Source organism: Pteronotus mesoamericanus, unplaced genomic scaffold, assembly GCF_021234165.1.
Source record: "Pteronotus mesoamericanus isolate MK-2021 breed Mesoamerican mustached bat unplaced genomic scaffold, CSHL_Meso_final contig_27, whole genome shotgun sequence".
Taxonomy (NCBI): domain Eukaryota; kingdom Metazoa; phylum Chordata; class Mammalia; order Chiroptera; family Mormoopidae; genus Pteronotus; species Pteronotus mesoamericanus.
Genome location: NW_026555115.1, coordinates 26,577,527 through 26,599,978, shown reverse-complemented (window position 1 = coordinate 26,599,978; position 22,452 = coordinate 26,577,527). Strand labels below are relative to the sequence as shown.

General features: G+C 38.0%; 1 protein-coding gene across 1 annotated transcript in view; it reads right to left on the bottom strand.

Moving 5' to 3' along the window:
- POLQ (DNA polymerase theta) overlaps positions 1–22,452 on the bottom strand; it is a 151,948-nt gene that overhangs the window by 100,502 nt on the left and 28,994 nt on the right. Inside the window, exons 10-12 of the mRNA XM_054575239.1 lie at positions 18,671–18,813; positions 17,643–17,847; positions 16,983–17,125 (exon numbers count right to left, since the gene is read on the bottom strand). Of these exons, the coding sequence (XP_054431214.1) occupies positions 16,983–17,125; positions 17,643–17,847; positions 18,671–18,813 (491 nt within the window). The remainder of the gene's footprint in view (positions 1–16,982; positions 17,126–17,642; positions 17,848–18,670; positions 18,814–22,452) is intronic.

The following is a 22,452-nucleotide window of genomic DNA, read 5'->3' as shown; positions in this document are numbered from 1 at the left end:
GGTCGTTTGTTTGAGCTTTCCAAGAGTCTATTGTCTGTGTCTGACTCTTGCTTTGGGCAGCTCTGTGAGCCCTTCCGCTAGGGATTCACTATTTCTGTGGATCACTCTGCACTCTCACTTCGACTCCTTGAGCGCACTCCCTGGCCCAGCTGGATTCCCCGCCCGCCTGGACGCGCGCATGCACTTGACCCAGCCCAGGGGCGCTTATTCGCCCAACCTCGCGCTTTCGTCTGACGCCTGCACACCGTTGACCCGGTACTGGTCAGTTTAGGGTCTTCTATTGTGTGCTTTCCCTGCTACCTGCTCTTTGGGGGCGTCGCCTGCCAGCACAAAATATAGACTACGGAAATGGGAGGAAGTCAGTTCCAGGACTCTCCGGATAATCCTATCTCCCATCTCCTCCAGAGTCTCTGGGCAGCTCTGTGACTTTTTAGGCCTCCGATTCACTATATCTGCGGACCACTCTGCACTCGCGTGCATCAATTTATGCCTGCCCTCACTGATCTGTGCACTCCCTCGCAGGCCCCATGGGTGCCAACGTGTGGGAGCCCTCGCCAGCCCATGCTGTCGCGGGTCCGCACGTGCCCTCGCCAACTCTCGCCAGCCACTGGGCGGTTTAGGTTGTCTACTGTGTGCTTTTCTGCTTTTGGCTCTTTGGGGGCATGGCCGGTCTGCACACAATGGAGACTACAGAAAGGAGGAGTTGGGATTCCCCAGTTCCTCTTCCCGTTCTTGCCCCAATGTCTGTCTCCAGTCTCTCCTCAGGGGTCTCTGGGGAGTTCTGTGACCCCTTCGGCCAAGGATCCACTATTTGTGCGGACCGCGTTGTATTCGCAGGCCATCTGGCTCCTGCGCACCTGTTTCTGCCCCTTTGGGGGTGCATCCTGCCTGAGCAAAATGGAGACTACAGAATGGGGAGGCAGTCGGGACTCTCTGGTTCCTCTTCCCGTTCCTTCCCCAACGCCTCCGTCTCCAGTCTCTCCTCAAGGCCCTCTATGCAGCTGTGTGACCCCTTTGGCCAGGGATCCTCTATTTCTTCCAGCTTGTCTGCACTTAGCCCCCCGAGCTCACACGTGCACAAGCCTAGTGTGGAGGGCACAAAAGGCAGGTTAATTGATTACCTTATGCCTGAGCGAGATGGTAGCTGCAGGGTGGGAGGTGAGTCATCACTGGGCCTCCACCAGTCACCGTCTCAGTCTCTTCACAAAGTTTTCCTCACCAATCTTTTCCCAGGCACCAGCCCACTCTGCTGCTGCCTCTACCCAGAGATCAAGGAGGGCGGCTGCCACTGCAAATTTTTGCGTTGGCCCTTTATATGTCTCTTTGCATCCCCAGCCACCTGTCTCTGGCAGAGAGCATCCCTAATCTTTTCGGGGTTGCATTTTGTCTGTGTTTTTCTGGTTTCAGCTGCTGTAGTCTAGGGGTCCCTGTTTATGATTCAGACCCTGTTCTTCTCAAGGGGAGCCGACTGGCCATTTCAATGTCCCTCGGTGCTGGTGTCTGTAGGTGCCCAGCCCACCCTCACGTGCTTCCATGGCACTTCTCACCCATTGGCATGTGTGAGAGATGAATCCATTGTCTGTCTGTGGCTCCAAGGCTCCTCTCCCACTATCATTCCATTGTTTTCCAGGTGATTTCTCCACTATTTAGTCGCAATTCCAGTTTGGTCTTGGGAGGAGATCCACGTGACTCCCATTCACTCCTCCGCCATCTCCGAATCCCCAAAGAGCCATTTAAAGGGCCAGGCATAAATTTTATTTGCAGTCACTTATCGTGGGCTCTAGCAAAGTCAGGGGGAGAGTGGGCTAGAGGTGCAAGAGGAGAGACTGGGGGAGGAGGCTTTGGAGAGAGAACTGAGAAAATAGTCATCAGGATCCCAGTGCTGACTCATCCCACATACAGCAGCAGCCATCTTGCTGAGGCAGACCACACCCCTGAGCAGCAGCAGAATGAGAGAAAACATTAGCCCTTCCCCATGAGGGAATCTGCCCTGCCCTGTTGTGTCTAAGCCTGACTGTTAAGTGAAGAGTGACAAGATTAACAACTGAAGGGGGCGGCCACAGACAGCAGATTCCTGGAAGTCTCCAACAGACTGCCTAAGGTCAGACGAGGTCAACATCTGACTAAATCAGAGCTAGACACAGAAAGAAAAAACAGAGGTAAACACTAGAGGCTACCGAGACAAAATCCACAGTGGTCTTTTCCATGATTTGCGATATTTTCTTGATTACATAGCTTTTTAATGTTCATTTCACATCCCTCAAGTTTGTGCATATTAAGTCACTAGATTTTATACTAATAGTCTATTTCTCTCCTTTCTTATAAAAGTATTAATCTCTTTACAGTGTTATGAATATTGGTTCATTTGCTGTTGATAGTGGGATTCAATGGAAAGACAAAGAAACACCCCCCAATTGAAGGGAAAAGAGGAATCCCCAGAAAGAGAACTAAATGAAACAGGCAAGTAAACTATCAGATATTGAGTTTCAAACAACGGTTCTAAGGAAGTTCAATGAGCTCAATGAGATCAGGGAGAATTACCAAAAACTACAGGGAAAATACTAGGAGCTTACTGCAAACTATATCAGCATGAAAAAAAGGACACAAATCTATCAACAAGAGGCAAGAAGAAATGAAGAATAAAATTTCTGAATTGAAGAACACAGGAGAAGGAATCAAAAGCAGGCTAGATGAGACAGAGATTCAAATCAGTGAGCTGGAAGATACGGTAGAAAAAGCTTCCAGAAAGAGCGAGAACATGTAAAAAGACTAAAAAAGACTGAAGAGGCGATTAGGGAAATGCAGGACAACCTGAAACGTAATAATATCCATATAATAGGGATATCAGAAGAAGAAGAGAAAGAAGGAATAGAGAACCTGTTTGAAAAAGTAATGATGGAAAACTTCCCTAATTGGAGGAGAGGAAAAGGCACACAAGTCCAGGAAGCACACAGGGTCCAATTCAAGAGGAACGCAAAGAGGCCCACTCCAAGATACATAATCATGAAAATGGCAAATATCAAAGACAAACAGAGAATCCTAAAGGTAGCAAGGAAGAAACAGGTAATAACATACAAAGGAGCCCTGATAGGGCTAGCAGCTGACTTCTCAACAGAAACACTATAAGCCAGAAGGGAATGGCAAGAAATAGTCCAAGTCATGAAAAGAAAAGGCCTGTAACAAAAGCTATTCTACCAAGCAAGGCTCTCAGTTAAAATGGAGGATGAAATACGGAGTTTCTCAGACAAAAGAAGGCTAAAAGAATACACCTCTACCAAACTAACACTGCAAGATATGCTAAAGGGCTTGCTTTAAGAAGATGAACAAAAAGAGTGAGTAACAGAGGGACACAGATACAATGGGAAAAAATGAATAAGTACCTGTCAATAATAACTTTAAATGTAAATATATTAAATGTTCCAAACAAGAGAGATAGGGTCACTGAATGGATTAGAAAACATGACCCACATATATACTGCCTACAAGAGACCTACCTCAGAACAAAGGACCTATGCAAACTGAGAGTAAAGGAATGGGAAAATATATTGCAAGGAAATAGATAGGAAAAAAAAGCCAGGGTAGCAATACTTATATCAGACAAATTAGATTTCAAAACAAAGGCCTTAAAAAGAGACTCAGAAGGACACTTCATAATACTCAAAGGAAGAATCCATCAAGAAGACATAGACATTGTAAACCTATATGCACCCAACTGAAACACAAAACATCAACAAGGATATTGTGGAACTGCATGACGCATTAGATCAAAGGGACTTAACTGACATATATAGAACCCTTCATCCCAAAGAAGCAAAACACACATTCTTTTTAAATGCACATGGAACATTTTCAAAGATAGGCCACATGATACGACACAAAACAAGGCTCAACAAATTCAGGAAAACTGAAATCATAACAAGCTTTTTTTCAGACCATGAGGGTTTGAAGCTAGAAACCAACCTCAAGGAATAAAAACTCAAAAACATTCAAACTAATGGAGACCGAATAGCATGCTATTAAACAATGAATGAATCAATAGTGAGATCAAAGAAGCAATCAAAAAGTTTCTGGAAACAAATGACAATGAACACCCAACATCTAAAACTTATGGGACACAGCAAAGGCAGTGCTGAGAGGGAAGTTCATAGCAATACAGGCCTCCCTAAAAAAGATATAAACACTTCAAATAAACAACTTAACCAGACATCTTCAAGAACTGGAGAAACAACAACAAATAAATCCCAGAGCAAGTAGAAGGAAGGAAATAAGCAAGATCAGAGCAGAACTGAATAACATAGAGACTAAGAGAACAATTCGAAGGTTCAGTAAATCCAAGAGCTGAGTCTTTGACAGGATAAAAAAAAATTGACAAGCCTTTAAAAAGATCCATCAAAAAAAAAGGGAGAGTACCCAAATAAATAAAATTAGAAATAAGGGGGAGAAATGACCACTGATGCCATAGAAATACAAAGGGTTTTAGTAATTAATACGAATGGTTATATGCCAAGAAATTTGAAAACCTCAATGAAATGGACAAATTTCTAGAAAAATATAACCTTCCAACATGGAATGAAGAGAAGTAGAAAGCCTAAACAGACCAATAACAGCTCGTGAAATTGAAGCAGTAATCAAAAAACTCCCGGCACACCAAAGCCCTGTACTGGGCGGCTTCTCAGGAGAATTTTACAAAACATTTAAGGAAGAGCTAATCCCTGTCCTTCTCAGACTATTCCAAAAAATCCAAGAAGAGGGAAGACTCCTAAATGCTTTTTATGAGACCAGCATCATCCTAATCCAAAACCAGATAAAGAAACAACAAAGAAAGAATACTACAAGGCAATATTGCTAATGAACATAGAGGTTAAAATGCTCAACAAAACATTGGCAAACCTTATCCAGGAATACAATAAAAACATCATCCACCATGATCAAATGGTATTCATTCTAGGGATGCAAGGATGGTTCAATATTCACAAATCAATAAACGTAATACATCATATAAACAAAAGGAAAGACAAAAATCACATGATCATATCAATAGATACAGAAAAAGCATTTGAGAAAGTACAGCATCCATTTATGATAAAAACACCCAGCAAAGTGGAAATAAAGGGGGCATACATCAACATAATAATGGCCATATATGAAACACCTACAGCCAACATCATACTCAATGTGCAAAAAATAAAAGCTTTCCTACTAAGATCGGGAACATGACAAGGTTGTCCACTTTCATCACTTCTGTTCAACATAGTATTGGAAATCCTAGTCACAGCAATCAGACAAGAAAAAGAAATAAAAGGCTTCAAAATTGGAAAGGAGGAAGTAAAACTGTGATTGTTTGTAGCTGATAGGATAGTGTACATTGAAAACCCTGTAAGACTCCACCAAAAAAATACTCGACCTTGTAAGTGAATTTGGCAAAACAGCAGGATAAAAGTCAATATTCAGAAATCAAAGGCATTTTTGTACACCAACAATGAAATATCAGAATCAGAAATCAGGAAAAAAAAAACCCACTTGCTATAGCAACAAGAAAAAGAAAGTACCCAGGAAAAGCCTTAAGGAAGGAGGTAAAAGACCTCTACTAAGAAAACTACACAACACTGAAGAAAGAAATTAAGGAAGACACAAATAAATGGAAGCATATACCATGTTCACGGATTGAAATAATTAACATCATCAAAATGTCCATACTACCCAAAGCAATTTTTACATTCAACACAATCCCTATTAAAATACCAATGATGTATTTCACAGACATAGAACTAACGTTTCAAAAATTTGTATGGAACCATAAACCACCCCAAATAGATGCAGCAATTATGAGAAAGAAGAATAAAGTAGGAGGGATCACAGTACTTCAAATCACACTATATTAGAATGCCACTGTAATCAAAACAGTCTGGTAGTGGCCCAAGAACAGACACATAGATCAATGGAACAGAATAGAAAGCTCAGAAATAAACCCATGTCTCTATGGTCAAGTAATGTTCGACAAAGGGGCAGAAGCATAAAATGGAACAAAAATAGCCTTTTCGACAAATGGTGTTGGGAGATCTGGAGAGCTACATGCAAAAAAAGAAAAGAAAAGAAAAGAAAAGAAAAGAAAAGAAAAGAAAAAAAAGAAAAGAAAAGAAAGGAAAGGAAAGGAAAGAAATTCAACCACCACATTACCCCATACACAAAAATGAACTCAAGATGGATAAAAGACTTAAATATGTCGCGGAACCATAAAAGTCCTAGAGTAGAACATAGGCAGGAAACTCTAAGATATCCCATGCAGCAATATTTTCACTGATATGTCTCCTAGACAAGGGACATAAAGGAAAGAATAAACAATTGGGACTTCATCAGAATAAGAAGTTTCTGCACAGCTAAAGAAAACAACAGCAAAATGAAAAGGGAACCAACCATATAGGACAATATATTTGCCAATGATACTTTGGACAGGGGTTTGATGTTAAAAATATATGAAGAACTCATATGACTCCATTCCAGGAAGACAAACAATTCAATTAAAAAATGGGCAAAGGGCCTGAGCAGACACTTCTCCAGGGAGGACATACATAGGGCCCAAAGTCACAAGAAAGGATGCTCAGCATCACCAGCCATCAGGGAAATACAAATTAAAACCACAATGAGATATCACTTCACACCGGTCAGAATGGCCATCATAAACAGATCAAGAAACAACAGGTGCTGGCGAGGCTGTGGAGAAAAGGAAATCCTAGTACACTGTTGGTGGGAATGCAGACTGGTGCAGCCATTGTGGAAAACAGTTTGGAATTCCCCCTAAAAGCTAAAAATGGAACTGTCTTTTGACTTGGCAATTCCACTGCTGGGACTATACCCTAAGAATCCTGAAACTCCAATTCAGAAGAACCTATGCACCCCAATGTTCAGAGCAGCACAATTTACAATCGCCAAGTGCTGGAGGCAACCCAAGTGCCCATCAATAAATGAGTGGATCAAAAAACTATGGTACATTTACACAATGGAATGCTATGAAACAGAAAGAAATAAAGAACTACTATCCTTCATGACAGCATGGATGGAACTGGAGAGCATTATGCTAAGTCAAATAAGCCAGGTGGCGAAAGACAAATACCATATGATCTCACCTATAAGTGGAACCTAACCAACAAAACAAACAAGCAAGGCAAATATAACCAGCAACATTAAAAGAAAAAACAAACTGACAAAGAGGGGAGGAGGAAGGAGGGTAACAGGGAAAAGAAGGGGAAGGGTAAAATCAGGGAACATGTATAAAGGACCCATGGACAAAGCCAAAGTGGGGGAGGATCGAGGGTGGGAGGTGGTGGTGGGCAGGGCAGGGGAAGTGGTGGCAAGAAAATGGAGACAAATGTATTTGAACAATAAAAAAATTAAAAAATAAATTAATAAAAGAAAAAAGTAAAAAAAAATAGGAGTAAAACTGATGAAGCTGAGTATCAAATCAGAGATTTGGAATATAAGGTAGCAAAAAACACCCAATCAGAACAGCAAAAACATAAAAAGAATCCAAAAAAAAAATGAAGATAATGTAAGGACTCTCTGGGACAACTTCAAGAGTACCAACGTTCACATTGATGGGGTTGTCAAAAGAATAAGAGAGTAAGCTAGAAATTGAAAACCTATTTGAAAAAATAAAGACAGTAAATTTGTCTAACCTGGTGAGGAAATAGACATACACATCAAGGAAGCGCAGAGAGACCCAAACAAGATGAAACCAAAGAAGCCCACACTAAGACACATTATAATTAAAATGCCAAAGGTTAAGAGAATCAAGAAAAAAGCAGTTTGTTACCTACAAGTGTGCCCCCATAAGACTGTCAGCTGATTTCTAAACAGAAAGTTTGCAGACCAGAAGAGGTTGGCAAGAAATACTCAAAGTGATGAAAAGCAAGAACCTACTACCAAGATTTCTCTACCCAGCAAAACTATCATTTAGAATTGAAGGATACATAAAAAGCATCCCAGACAAGAAAACACTGCAGGAGTTCACCACCACCAAACCAGTATTATATGAAATGTTAAAGGGTCTCCTTTAAGAAGAGGGGAAACATAGAAAAAATATGAATAAAATGGGAATAAATACATATCTATCAACAACTGAATCTAAAAAACAAAACAACAAACAAGTAGAACCCACACAGATTCATAGATACAGAGAATATTTTGATGGTTGCCAGATGGCAGGGGGTTGGGGAATGGGTGAAAAAGGTGAAGGGACTAAGAAGTATAAATTGGTTGTTATAGAATAGTCATGGGGATAAACAGTAGAGCATAGGGAATATAGTCAGTAATATTCTAGTAACTATGAATGATGTCAAATGGGTACAAGATTAATCAGGATGATCATATTTAGTTAAGTATCATATTATATAATGCCTAATCACTGGGGTGTACACCTGAAACTAATATAATGTTGAATATCAACCATAACTGAATAATTGATTAAAAATAATTAAAAGTTATGTCAGCTTTAAAAATATATTAACATAAATAAGAGGAATATTTTGTAATACTAAAAGAATCAATCCATCAAGTAGATATAACAATTGTAAATATATCCAGGATCCTGAAATACATGAACAAAACTTGACAGAAATGAAGAAAGAAATAGACAATTCAAAAATAATAGTTGAAGATTTAAGTACCCACACTTTCAACAATGGATAGAACAACTAAGCAGAAGATCAACAAGAAACAGAAGACTAAAACAGCACTCTAAATCAAGTAGCCTGTGACTCAGTTGGTTGGGCATTGTTCCACAAAACAAAAGGTCAGTTTGATTCCTGGTCAGGGAACATGCCTGTGTTTTGGTTTGGTCCCCACTCGGAGTACATATGAGAGGCAACCTATCGATGTTCCTCTCTCACATTGATATTTGTCTCCCTCTCCTTCTACCTCTCCTCCCCTCTCTCTAAAAAAATAAATAAATAAAACCTTTTAATAAATAAACTAGGCCTAATAGACAACAGTAGAATTTCATCTAACAAAAGCAGAATGCACATTCTTCTCAAGCTCACATTGAGCATAATCCAAGATAGGACATATGCTGAGTAATAAACAAATTTCAATAAATGTGTATTGAAATCCTACAAAGTACCTTTTCCAGCAACAGAATGAAATTAGAAATAAATAAAATATTTTGGAGATTTGCAATGTGGAAATTAAATAAGATACTACTGAATAACAATGAGTCAGAGAAGAAATCACAAGAGAAATTACAAAGTACCTCGAAATGAATGAAAATAAAAACATAATATATCAAACTTATAGAATGAAGGAAGAGTAGCATTTGAGGAAAATTTATACCCATAAATACCTATATTAAAAACAATCTCAAATCAATCTTAATCTTCTACCTTAAGACACTGCAAATGGAAGGGCAAAGTAAACTCAAAAGAACTGAAAAATAATAAAGAGCAGAAATTAATAAAATAGAGTAAAATGAGAAAATCTACTAAACCAAAATACATTCTGTTAAACTGAGGCATATAAAAATTTTTTTTCAAGAGTTCATTTGAGCCAATATTGATTTGAATTGTGCAGTGCCAAACAAAAGGTGATTAAGAGCCCTCCCACTGGAGGGTCAAAGTTTTTATAGAGAAGATGCTGAAGCAAAGCAAAGAAATGATTTGACTGGATGTAGCTTAGGCAATTGCCTTACTTGGGAAAGACTAGTTGGCTGTTTATGATTGGTTGTTAAATTTTACCTTCTCAGACTCTAGCATACTGACTCTGGCATAGGTTTTGGTTGCTTAAATAAGCTACCAAAGGCATTAGAACCACGTAGTCTAATGGCCTCCTTGTTTAAAAACTTTTAACAATTCTTTGAAAAGGATTAATAAAATTGAAATACATTTATCTAGCTTGATCAAGAAGTGAGGAAAGAAGACTAAAATTACAAAAAACAGGAATGAAAGAGGGACAACACTACTGACCTTACAGAAACAAAATGGATTATAAGGAAATACTATAAACAATAAACACCAACAGATTAGATAGCCTAGATAAAATAGACAAATTCTTGAAAATACAGAAACTACAAAAATTGATTCAAGAAAAAAATAGAAAATCTTAGTAGTCTACAACAAGTAGACATTGAATTAATAATCAAAAAATTTACTCCAAAGAAAAGCCCGGGCCCAAATAATTTGACTGGTGAAATCTCTCAAGTGATTAAAATAAGAATTAACAGCAATCCTACACAAATTTTATTATAGAAAACCAGAATAAGTCATTCATGAAGCTAGTATTACCTCAAAATCATACAGAGTGCAGAAACAGAACTAGAGACCAATGTATCTTCTGTATATAAAGGCAAAAATCCTCAACAAAATACTAGCAAGCCAAATCTAGCAATATATAAATAGTATTATACAACATGACCAAGTGGTATTTACCCAGATAATTCAAGATTAATATAATGTCTGAAAATCAATGAATGAAATATAGCAATATAATGGACAAACTGCATGATGATCTCAGTAGATGAAGAAACACCATTTGCCAAAATTTAACACCTTTTCATGATAAAATAAAAAAATCTAATAAACTAAGAATAGAAGGCGACTTCTTAGGGGGAATCAAGATGGCAGAGGAGTGAGTAGAAGTCACGCTGACCTCCTCCCAGGACCAACCTGGAATTACAACTATTGTGGAGAAATCACCTGGAACAAACAACTGAACACTGGCGAGAGAGGAGCCTTGAAACCTTGGAGACAGAATTGGCGTTAGTGCAATCTAACTGGTAAGGAATGCAGTAGACACCTGAGAAGGTGGGCAGGGCGCCCACTGGCGGCAGCACCAGAAGGATATTGAACCAGCCAGTTGGATCCCCCCAGGAAGAGCGGGGTCTAATCAAAAGTGGGGATTTCTAGCCCACAGCACCAGAGCCCAAAAAGTACACAGAATAAAGCCAGCTGAGAAAAGTGGCAGGGTCGCTCTCTGCCAGAGACAGGCGGCTGGAGACACAAAGAGCTGTTTAAAGGGCCAATGCATAAATTTTTATTTGCAGCCATTTACCCTGGTCACTGGCAAAGTCAGGGACAGGGTGGGCTAGAGACACCTGAGGAGAGACTGGGGAAGGAGGCTTTGGGGAGAGAACTGAGAGAGTAGCCAGGGGGATCTCTGCTGACTCATGCCCCATATGGCAGCAACCATCTTGCTCAGGAAGATATCACTCCCCCTGAGCGGTACCAGCCTCAAAGGACCCAACAGCCCCACCCCCAGGTGGGATTCCACCCTGCCCTGTTCTGTCTAAGCTGCCGGCTGAGTGCAGAGTGGCAGCCAGAGAGTAGATCCCTGGCTAAAGGGGGCACAGACGTCTGGTGACACTTGAGGAGAGACTGGGGACAGAGGCTTTGGGGAGGGAATGGAGAGAGTAGCCGGCAGGATCCCAATGCGGACTCCTCCCCCCGTAAGGCAGCAGTGTAAGAGGACCCAATAACCCCGCCCCCAGGAGGGACTCCACCCCGCCCTGAGCTTTCTACGGTAGCCTGCTCAGTGCAGAGTGAATAGATTAACAGCTGAAGGAAACAGCCACAAACAGTAGGTTACTGGAAGTTTCGCACAGACTGCCTAAGGTAAGATAGGGTCAACATCTGACATCATCAGAGGCAGATCCAGAAAGTAAAAAAAAACAGCAGTCTCCAACCATAGAAGTTCACACCACAAAGTCAGGAAATCAAGGCAGATCAACTTAAGAAGCAGAAGCAAAAAAGAAGAGTCTCACAAATAATGGGAAAACAAAGAAATATGCCCCGCTTGAAGGGAAAGGAGGAATCCCCACAAAGAGAACTAAATGAAATAGAGGCAAGTCAACTATCAGATATTGAGTTCCAAACAACGGTTCTAAGGAAGCTCAATGAGCTCAGTGAGCTCAGAGAGAATTACAAAAAGCTACAGGGAAACTACAAGGAACTTTACTGCAAACTATATCACCATGAAAAAGGACATAGAAACTGTCAATAAGAGACAAGAGGAAATGAAGAATACAATTTCTGAATTGAAGAACACAGTTGAAGGAATCAAAAGCAGGCTAGATGAAGTCGAGAATCGAATCAGTGAGCTGAAGGACAAGGTAGAAAAAAGCTCCCAAAAAGAGCAATAAAATGAAAAAAGACTCAAAAAGAATGAAGAGGCATTTAGAGAAATGCAGGACAACCTGAAACATAATAATATCCGTATAATGGGGATACCAGAAGGAGAAGAGGATGAAGAAGGGATAGAGAATCTGTTTGAAAAAGTCATGATGGAAAACTTCCCTAATTGGAGGAGAGAAAAAGGCACACAAGTCAAGGAAGCACAGAGGGTCCCATTCAAGAGGAACCGAAGAAGGCCCACTCCAAGATTCATCATCATGAAAATGGCAAATATCAAAGACAGAGAATCCTAAGGCAAGCAAGGGAGAAATAGGCAGTAACATATAATGGAGCCCCAATACAGCTAGCAGTTGACTTCTCAACAGAAACCCTGCAAGCCAGAAGGGAATGGCAAGAAATATTCCAAGCCATGAAAAGCAAAGGCCTGCAACCAAGACTGCTCTACCCAGCAAGGCTCTCAATTAAAATGGAAGGCGAAATAAGGAGTTTCCCAGACAAAGAAGGCTGAAAGAATACACCTCCACCAAACCACCACTGCAATATATGCTAAAGGGACTGCTTTAAGATGAAGAAAAAGTTTCTATGAATACCCAGTTCCTTTCAGAGTTGCCAATACTTGATATTACCAATATTTTTAATACTCATTAATCTGATTGTGACAATCATGTTATTTTAATTGTTCCTTTACTACTTGTGGAAACTAAACCTGTTTTTGTATATTTCTTGCCTGTTTCTATTATTTTTTTAAAAAACTTTAAATGACTTTTTGGTAGTCTTATCCATTTATTGATTAAAGATTTGTAGAACTTTTTTCCCCAAAAAAACCCAAAATAACAAAAAACCTATTAACACTTTTTTAGATGTGTGGCAAATACTTTTCTATTCTAACACTTGTACTTTGTTTTTTTATATTACTGTATAGTCTTAAATGTTTAATATAGTCATATTGTCAATATTTTACTTTATACCTTCTGGGTTTGAATATTTTACTTCAGGTCATGAAAAATATTAGTTCTATTTTCTTCTAAAATTCCTTAGAGTCTACATATTGATTTTTAACTCGCCTGAATATTTCTTGTATAATGTGTGAAATAGGGCTCTATATTTGTTTTATTTCAAGTAATAGTGGTCCATGCACCTTATTAGTTGAATAAGCCTTATTTTACCCATTGATTTGAAATATCAACTTAATCATATATTGTTAGAGAAATATATACATTTGTCTCTAGAATACTCATTATATTTTATTGATCTACTTGATTATTTCTGTGCTGGTGTCACATTGGTTTAATTGCTGAGACTTTATAATGGTTTTAAATTTTTTTAATATTTTATAACTAACTTAGACATTTAAAAAAATAAATAAAATCATTCTGCATTTAAGAAAGAAAGAATGAGAGATGGAACTCCTACCTTTTGTGTCAACATGAATGGAACTGGAGAATATTAAGCTAAGTGAAATAAACCAGTTGATAAAAGACAATTACCATATGATCTCACTTATAAGTGGACTCTATTCAACAAAATAAACTAACAAACAAAATAAACCATAGGCACAGAAACATGGAACAGACTTAAAGTGACCAGAGGGGATGGGGAAAGAGGACAATGATGGTAAGAAGGGGAAAGGACTAGACAAAGAACATGTATGAATGACCCATGGACATGGACAACAGAGTGGGAATTGACTGTGGGAGTGGGGAGTGGGGGTGGAATGGGTGGAGGGGGGTAAAGAGGTAAAAACTGAGACAACTGTAATAGAATAAACATGATTTATAAATTTAAAAATAAGTAAATAAATAAATAAATTTTAAAACAAAAAAAAAAGTGACTTCCTCAACCTGATAAAGGCCATCTGCAAAAAAACTGCAGCTAACCTCATACTTGATGGTGAAAGACTGAACAAGACAAAAATGTCTGCTCACACTCTCTCTAACCCACATTTTATTGCAGATTCTAGCCAGGTCAATTAGACATGAAAAAGAAATAAAAGACATCAGATTGGAGTGGAAGAAGCAAAATTATTTCTATTTGCAAATGACATGATCTTGTCTATATATAGAAAATCCTAAGAAATCCACCAAAATAGTATTAAAATTAATAAACAGGTTTCCTAGGTTGCAGGATACAAGATCAATATACAAAAGATGCTTTTCTATATACTTTAATAAACAATCTGAAAATGAAATTAATATAGCGATTCCACTTAACTGTATCATTACTACCATCAAAGAGAATAAAATGCTTAGGAATAAGTTTAACAAAAGAAGCACAAAATTTGTACTCTGTGAAACTATAAAAATTGTTGAAAGAAATTTTAAAAGACCTAATTAAATGTAAATGTATATAAACTGGAAAACAATACTGTTAAGACGACAATATTCCCCAAATTGACCTACAGATTCAACACAATCCCTATCAAAATCCAGCTGGCTTCCTTGTAGCAACTGACAAACTGACTCTAAAATTCATAAGGAGGTACAATGTACCCATTATAGTCAAAATTTTTTTCAAAAATATAACTTTCTTGAAGTTAGAGAGCTCACATTTCCTGATTTCAAAATTTACTACCAAGCTTCAGTAATCAAAAGTATGGTGAATATTCAAAGCAGCATTATTCACAATAGCCAAAGTGAAAACATTCCAAATATCCATCAATTGATGAATAGATAAAGATGTAGTATATCTGCACAATGCAATATTATTCTGCAATATAAAGGATTTAAGAATTGATATATGCTGTAACATGAATGAACTTTGAAAACATTATGTTAAGTGAAAGAAACCAATCATAAAAGACCATATATTATATGATTACATTTATGTGAAATTTTCAGAATAGGAAAGTCTTCAGAGACAGAAAGCACATTAGTACACTAGTGGCTGCTCAAGAAAAGGGGATGATGAGGTGGTTGCAGGAAAATGGGGTATGAGTGCTAATGGGTACAGGTTTCTTTCTAGGGTGATGAAAAATGTTCTGAAATTAGATATTAGTAATGATTACACAACCCTGACTATACTAAAATTCATGACTTTTACACTCTAAAAGGCATGCTATGTGAATTGCATTGTAACAAAGATTTTTTTTAAATAATCATATTCTCTTGGAAAATTTTCAGAACACTCTTGAGTGTCCAAAAACAGACTTAAAGAAATAGAGAAACATTTGTTTTTATTTATAAGACCAATCAATTATTTAAAAATGCCAGTCAGTTCTCCTCTATGTTAATGTATAAATGTGAAAACACTAAATTAATTTTAAGTGGTAGTATATTAAAAGGTAGGCAAGAAAGAACACCTATGAGCACTGAAAAAGGACAGCAATGAAGGAAACTGGCTCCTCGAGATAAAACATACAATAAATGCTTTTAATAAAACAGAGGTACTAGTGAACAAATTGGTAAAAGTGCTTTGTTGTCAGGTCAACAAATGAAACAGAAATATACCCAATAACAAATGGAAATTAGAGAGATATCCAAATACAAAAACAAATTATTACATAAAAGTTGGAGGAAAAGGTAAAAGTTGAATCCTGTAAAAAAATATTTACTGATTGTGTATAAATGAACCTTAATAAATGAAGTTGTAACTACAGACAGACATTATGAAAAAAAGATAAAAGAGTAAAAAAAACATTTCTGATTCAAAAGTTCATAAATTCAACTACCAACTACATTTTTTTAAATGCTATACAAAACACACAATAAACAAAGTCAAAAACCAAGAGAAAAATTAGGAGAAAAATACTTTTAACTTATACCACAAATTATTACTCTCCCTATATATAAAAGGATCTTTAAAACTTAAGGAGGGGACAAAAAAAAAGAACCAATAGAAAATGAGCAAAAAATCATAGATAATTCATAGAAAATAAAGCATATTGCCCTTAAACATTTGGAAATATATTCAAATTTACTTATAATAAAAATGTAAAATAAAACTATTCAAAATATAAAAACTTAAAATATACTCTATTCATGAGGTTATAAAATAAAAACCACTCTCATATAGCACAGATAAAATTGGAAAATGATATGAACCCTATAGAAGGCAATTTAACAAAACCAATATCACATATGTCTTTACACTTTACCCAGCAATTGCAACTCTGGGCAAGAGCAATTGCAACTCTTCCTAATGATTTTTTATTTGCACCAAATTATTTTAACTACAGCATCATTTACAGTAACAAAATAGTGGAAACAACCCAGAAGTCAAACTACAGAGAAATGATTGAAACAATGGTATAACCAAACACACAAGGGAATTATACAGATATAAATAAATAACAAACAAACAATAAATAAATAATTGATCTCCATGAACTGATATGATTTCCAAGATATATTATTGAGAAAAAAAATACAAAATAATGTATATAATATACTATCCCCTGTATAAGAAAGAAGGTAAAGTAACAATATATATAAGCATTTGCTAATATTTATAAAATGAAACAAAGGGATACACCAAAACACTAGTGAAAACAGTTACCTAGGAATGGGGGTGGAAATGGCATACAGGGGGTAGATAGGGATGTCAGACTTCACTCAGTGTTCCTTTTGATACAGCTCTTATTTTTGAATCACATAAATGTTGTAAATATTAAAAAAATAAAAGTTTTGTTTAACTATAAATGTTTTATTTAAGTTAAAACATAAATATATATTAACTTGCCAATATTTTGAGCTAGGGTCAAGGCCTTTTCTTTTGACTGTGGGTCTGTTGATTAGAATTTACCATTGTTTTCTTATGTAAACCATACGCACAATGCAAGATGCTCCTGTAGGATGTCTTTGATGTTCAAGATTCTATATATTTTCTCCCCATTTTCACCAATATGACAGTGAAGAAAACAGAACTTACCAGATAGACAATATGCAGATCATTCTCTAAAACAAAGCCCTTCATTGCTCTTTGGAGATCAGCAAAAATATCTAAAGTATCAGTTGGAGAAAGTGAGGAAGAAAGAGTTGCCGAACCAAGATGCGTTGGATGATACACCTTTCCTGGTTTGGGTGTGGGGGAGGGAAAATAAAGGATCAGAAGTTGAAAATTAAACAACACACTGTCTTTCTGTATTCTGTAATGAACTTTTTAGGCTCTGATAAATTTTACAAACAGAATCTTGCCCAAAGCATGGATTATTTATGAGTGGACTATACACTAATTGTCCAATGTTGCTGAACACAACAATGACTTGCTGAACATGACTTGATACACTCCTGGAAAAATAAGTTGCCTTCTACACAGCTTAAGGAGCCAATTTTCTTTATTTATTGATTTTAGAGAGAGAGGAAGGAAGAGATAGAGACATCCATTTGTTGTTCCACTTATTTATGCACTCATTGATTACTTCTTGTATATGCCCTGACTGAAGATGGAACCCCCATCCCTGGCATATTAATGCTCAAGCCAACTGAGCTACCCTGCCAGGGCCCAATTTCCTTTTACTAACCAGTCATCCACATTCTAAATTGCTCAGATGAAAAAGTGAGTAAATTGCAACTAAGAAGTCATAGTTACCTTCTGTTCCATCACTAGCTTCAGTAGTCTGGATGAATTCATTTTCTAGCAGCCACGTTATACAGGCCTCAATTGCTCCAAGTTGAACAGCATCTTGATTTTTCTGAATTCCTTGCTTCCCTTCTTTCATGCTTGCAGCCAAAAATGTGCAAGAAGCATAAGTCTGCATATCTTGGGACGTACTTGCCACTCCACCAACTATTATCTGATGCAAGAGGTGTGAAATTTTTCTGTAATTTTTGTAAAGATTTTATTTATTTATTTTTACAGTGAGAGGAAGAGATGGAGAAAAAGGGGGGAATAAAGAGAGAGAAATATCGATCAATTGCCTCTTGTACATGCCCCAACCAGGGACAGAACCCACCATGAAGGCATGTGCCCTGATTGGGAATCAAACCAGCAACCTTTCAGTGCACATGACAATGTCCAACCAAACTAAGCCATACTGGCCAGGGTTTTTCCATAACTTCTTTCAAAAAAAAATATTTATTTTTTAGAGAGAATGGAAGGGAGGGTAAAGGAGAGAGCAAGAAACATTGATGTGTAGGAGAAACATCGATGGGTTGCCTAGGTTGGGACCTGGCCCACAACCCAGGCATGTTCCCTGACTGAGAATCGAACCAGTGACCTTTTGATTCACAGGCTGGTGCTCAACCCACGGAACCATACTAGCCAGGGTTCTAAGACATGTAGGCCCTCATGATATAAAATAAATGAAGTAATTTTGTTCTCTTAAAATATTCACAGCATCTTAAGGTAGAGACTATTTACTCTTCCATCATCATCATTCATTATAAATGTATATAATATCTACTGACAACATGAAAAGATTTCCTGAAAAGTAGATGTAATATTTTGTCATCAATGAAAATTCCAAGAAATAACTATATAAAATAGAAGAGATTCAGACTTGGAAAGGCTGTAAATAACCTCATAAAGAAACACAAGCTAAGATTTTTCACATACTAAAGTTCTACAATTGTATAATAGGTTAAAAGAACAAGTGGTAATTTAGTGAACACTCTTACCTCCAGAATAGCTCTTATCATGCTCGCAGTTACTTCTTCTCCTTCTCGTCTTTGCAGACAGCTGCGAACAGGTTTTAGAGATCCCTGAAGTAAAGCTATGCCTTTTGATTTCTCAGAGTTCTTACAAATTAAGATACTCTCACCTATAAACAAAACAATCATGTTTGTAAAATCCCAGCACATTTCCATAAGATACTGGCTAAAAAGAACTTAATTGGCTTACTTTATTTAAAGAAAATAATAGATGATAGTGACAGTTATGATCAGAGAGTTTTTGAAGAAAAAAAACAAACCCTTTTTTCTTTCCTTTTATGCTCACATGAAAACATGCTTATTTTTTTAAATTTCTTTTTCTCTTTTTTTTAAATTGTTGTTCAATTACAGTTGTCCCTCAGGAAACTAAATATGGAATTGCCTTTTGTCCAATTCCACTGCTGGGATGACATGCTTATTGATTGTGGAGAGAGGGGAAGACAGGGAGAGAGAGAGGGAGAGAAACATCAATGCGAGAGAAACTTTGATTGGTCCCTGGTCAAGCCACATAGGAGAGACAACCCATCAACGTTTCTCTTGGGGCACCGTTCTCAGAAATACCCCAACCAGGGACTGAACTTGCAACCCAGGCATGTGCCCTGACTGAGTAAACCTGTGACCTTTCGGTTTACGGGATGACACTCCAACCAACTGAGCTACACCAGCCAGGACTCTAACGAATTTTTTTAATATATATTTTATTGATTATGTTATTACAGTTGTCCCAATTTTTTCTCTCCTTTATTTCCCTCCCCCCAGCACCACCCTGTCCCCCAGCATTCCCCCCTCCCCTTAGTTCATGTCCATGGGTTGTACATATAAGTTCTTTGGCTTCTCCATTTACTCTACTGTTCTTAACCTCCCCTGCCTATTTTGTACCTGTTTATGCAGCTTATTCACTGTACCTTTTCCTGCATTCTTCTCCCCTCCCTCCCCTCTGATCTCCATTTCTATGATTCTGTTCCTGTTCTAGTTGTCTGCTTACTTTGTTTTGCTTCTTGTTTTGTTTTTAGGTTCAGTTGTTGATAGTTGTGAGTTCGTTGTCATTTTACTGTTCATAGTTTTTGATTTTCTTGTTTTTCTTAGTAAAGTCCCTTTAACATTTCATGTAATAAGGGCTTGGCGATGATGAACTCTAACTTGACCTTATCTGGGAAACACTTTATATGCCCTTCCATTCTAAATGATAGCTTTGCTGGAGACAGTAATCTTAGATGTAGATCCTTGTCTTTCATGACTTTGAATACTTCTTGCAAGCCCCTTCTTGCCTGCAAGGTTTCTTTGGACAAATCAGCTGATAGTCTTATGGGCACTCCTTTGTAGGGAACTGTCTCCTTTTCTCTTGCTGCTTCTAAGATTCTCTCCTCATCTTTAATCTTGGGTAATGTAATTATGATGTGTCTGGGTGTGTGCTTCCTTGGGTCCAACTTCTTTGGGACTCTCTGAGCTTCCTGGGTCTCCTGGAAGTCTATTTCCTTCGCCAGATCGGGGAAGTTCTCCTTCATTATTTTTTCAAGTAAGTTTTCGATGTCTTGCTCTTCTTCTTCTCCTTCTGGCTCCCCTATGATTTGGATATTGGAATGTTTAAAGTAGTCCCAGAGGTTCCTAAGCCTCTCTTCAATTTTTTTTTTTTTTTTTGAATTCTTGTTTCTTCATTCTGTTCTGGTTGAATGTTTATCTCTTCCTTCTGCTCCCAATCATTGATTTGAGTCCTGCTTTCCTTCCCTTTACTGTCAGTTCCCTGGATATTTTTCTTTATTTCACTTTTTCCTCCATTTTCAACCATACACAACCATTTCTGTGAGCATCCTGATTACTAGTGTTTTAAACTGTGCATCTGATAGGTCAGCTATCTGTTCATCGATCAGTTCTATTTTTGGAGCTTTGATCTGTCCTTTCATTCGGGTCATATTTCTTTGTCTCAGCACTGTTGTTATGTTTTAAGGGGAAGAGCCTTAGTTATTTGCCAGGGTGGGGCAACCCAGGTCACTGCGTTGCGATGCTGTGTGTAGGGGAGGGGTCCAAGACGGAAGAATGCTGCTTGCTCAGCTCTCGGCTGGCTTCCAGTCACTTTCCCTCCTACCCACCAGCAAATTTGGCCCTTTTGGTGCTGACTCTCAGGTGTGTGGGTTTGTGTACATTCTAGGACCCTGTGAGTCTCTCCAAGGAACACTCCAGAGAGGCTGGGAGTTTCTCCTGTGGCCACACCCCCACAGGTTTTTACAGCCAGAGGTTCTGAGGCTTTCTTTTCCCATGCTGGAACCCTGGGTTGCATGGTTTGTCTTGCTCCCCTGTTGTTCCTCCTGGTTTATCCAAATGCAAATGTGTGACTGCCCCACACAGTCTCGCCTACCTAGTCGTCCAGCTGCCACCTTGCTGTGTATCCCCTCTGCCTGTCTGTCCTGGCTGCCTGTCTCTGCACCTCCTAACAGTCTGAATGAATATTTTCTCTTTAACTCCTTGGTTGTTGGACTTCCATTCAGTGTGATTTTCTGGCAGTTCTGGTTATATTTTGTTTTTAAATTTGTTGTTGTCCTTCTTTTGGTTGTGCAAGGAGGCAAAGTGTATCTATCTATGCCTCCATCTTGGCCTTTCAACTTTCAACTACTCACATTCCACTCAAACTGCATCCAGTACAACGAGCAAAATCTAGTTCTGTGTAGATCTTTGAACTACTTAAGTCTAAATTTTATTGACTACTGTCTCATCTAGATAGGAGAATTTTGAAACATTTTGGGGACAGTGTTTTTGCCATAGACTTGATTGAAATTGATTTTTAAGAGGAGGGTATGCCTTGACTTTTCAGACAGGAAGCAAGAATTTAAAGATGAGCAGAAGTTGACCATAAACTGTAGGAGGAAATGGCACCTGGATAACCGTATGTTGTTGTAGGCATAGAATTTTGTCAACTTTTCCACAATGAACAGTTTTGATAATTTATGTGCTTTAGTGTCTCATTTTAAATTTCAGAGTCCATATTGTAGGGCAGTTTTTTAACCCTCAAAATTTCACTTTCACATTTATTGTCCCTGAAATGCAGAACCATGGGACTTAGATAATTTTCTTATTTCCTCTTTTCAGATGGGTTGCATGGTCTGTCTCGCTCCCCAGCTATTCCTCCTGGTTTATCCACATGCAAATGTGGGACCACCCAGTCCTCCAGCTGCCACCTTGCTGCAAGTCTCTCCATCCTGGCTGCCTATCTCCACCCCTCCTACTAGTCTCGATGAAAGTTTCTTCTTTAGCTCCTTGGTTGTCGGACTTCCATACAATTCGATTTTCTGACATTTCTGGTTATTTTTTTTTTGTTTTTAAATTTGTTGTTGTCCTTCTTTTGGTTGTATGAGGAGGCAAAATGTATCTACCTACACCTCCATCTTGGCTGGAAGTCAAGGCTCCAATGTTTTCATTTTCTAAACTTTGGACTGAAGGAGATCAGAAAATGTATGCCATACTAAAATATGTCACTTTCTTCATATTAAAGATTTTGACCTGAATGCAATTATCTCACCACTATACTATACACCTGAAACTAATATAAATAATATTGAATGTCAACTGTAATTGAAAAATATTTTTTTAAATTAAAAAGATAAAAATAAAATCCCTAAGTGTCAGTTGGATACTAGCCATGCAGCTAAAGACTATATTCCCCAACCTCCCTTGCAGTTGGGAAATGTAACCATGTAACTCAGTTCTGGCCAATACGTGAGGAGAAATACTACTATGTGCAACTTCTTGAAAGAATA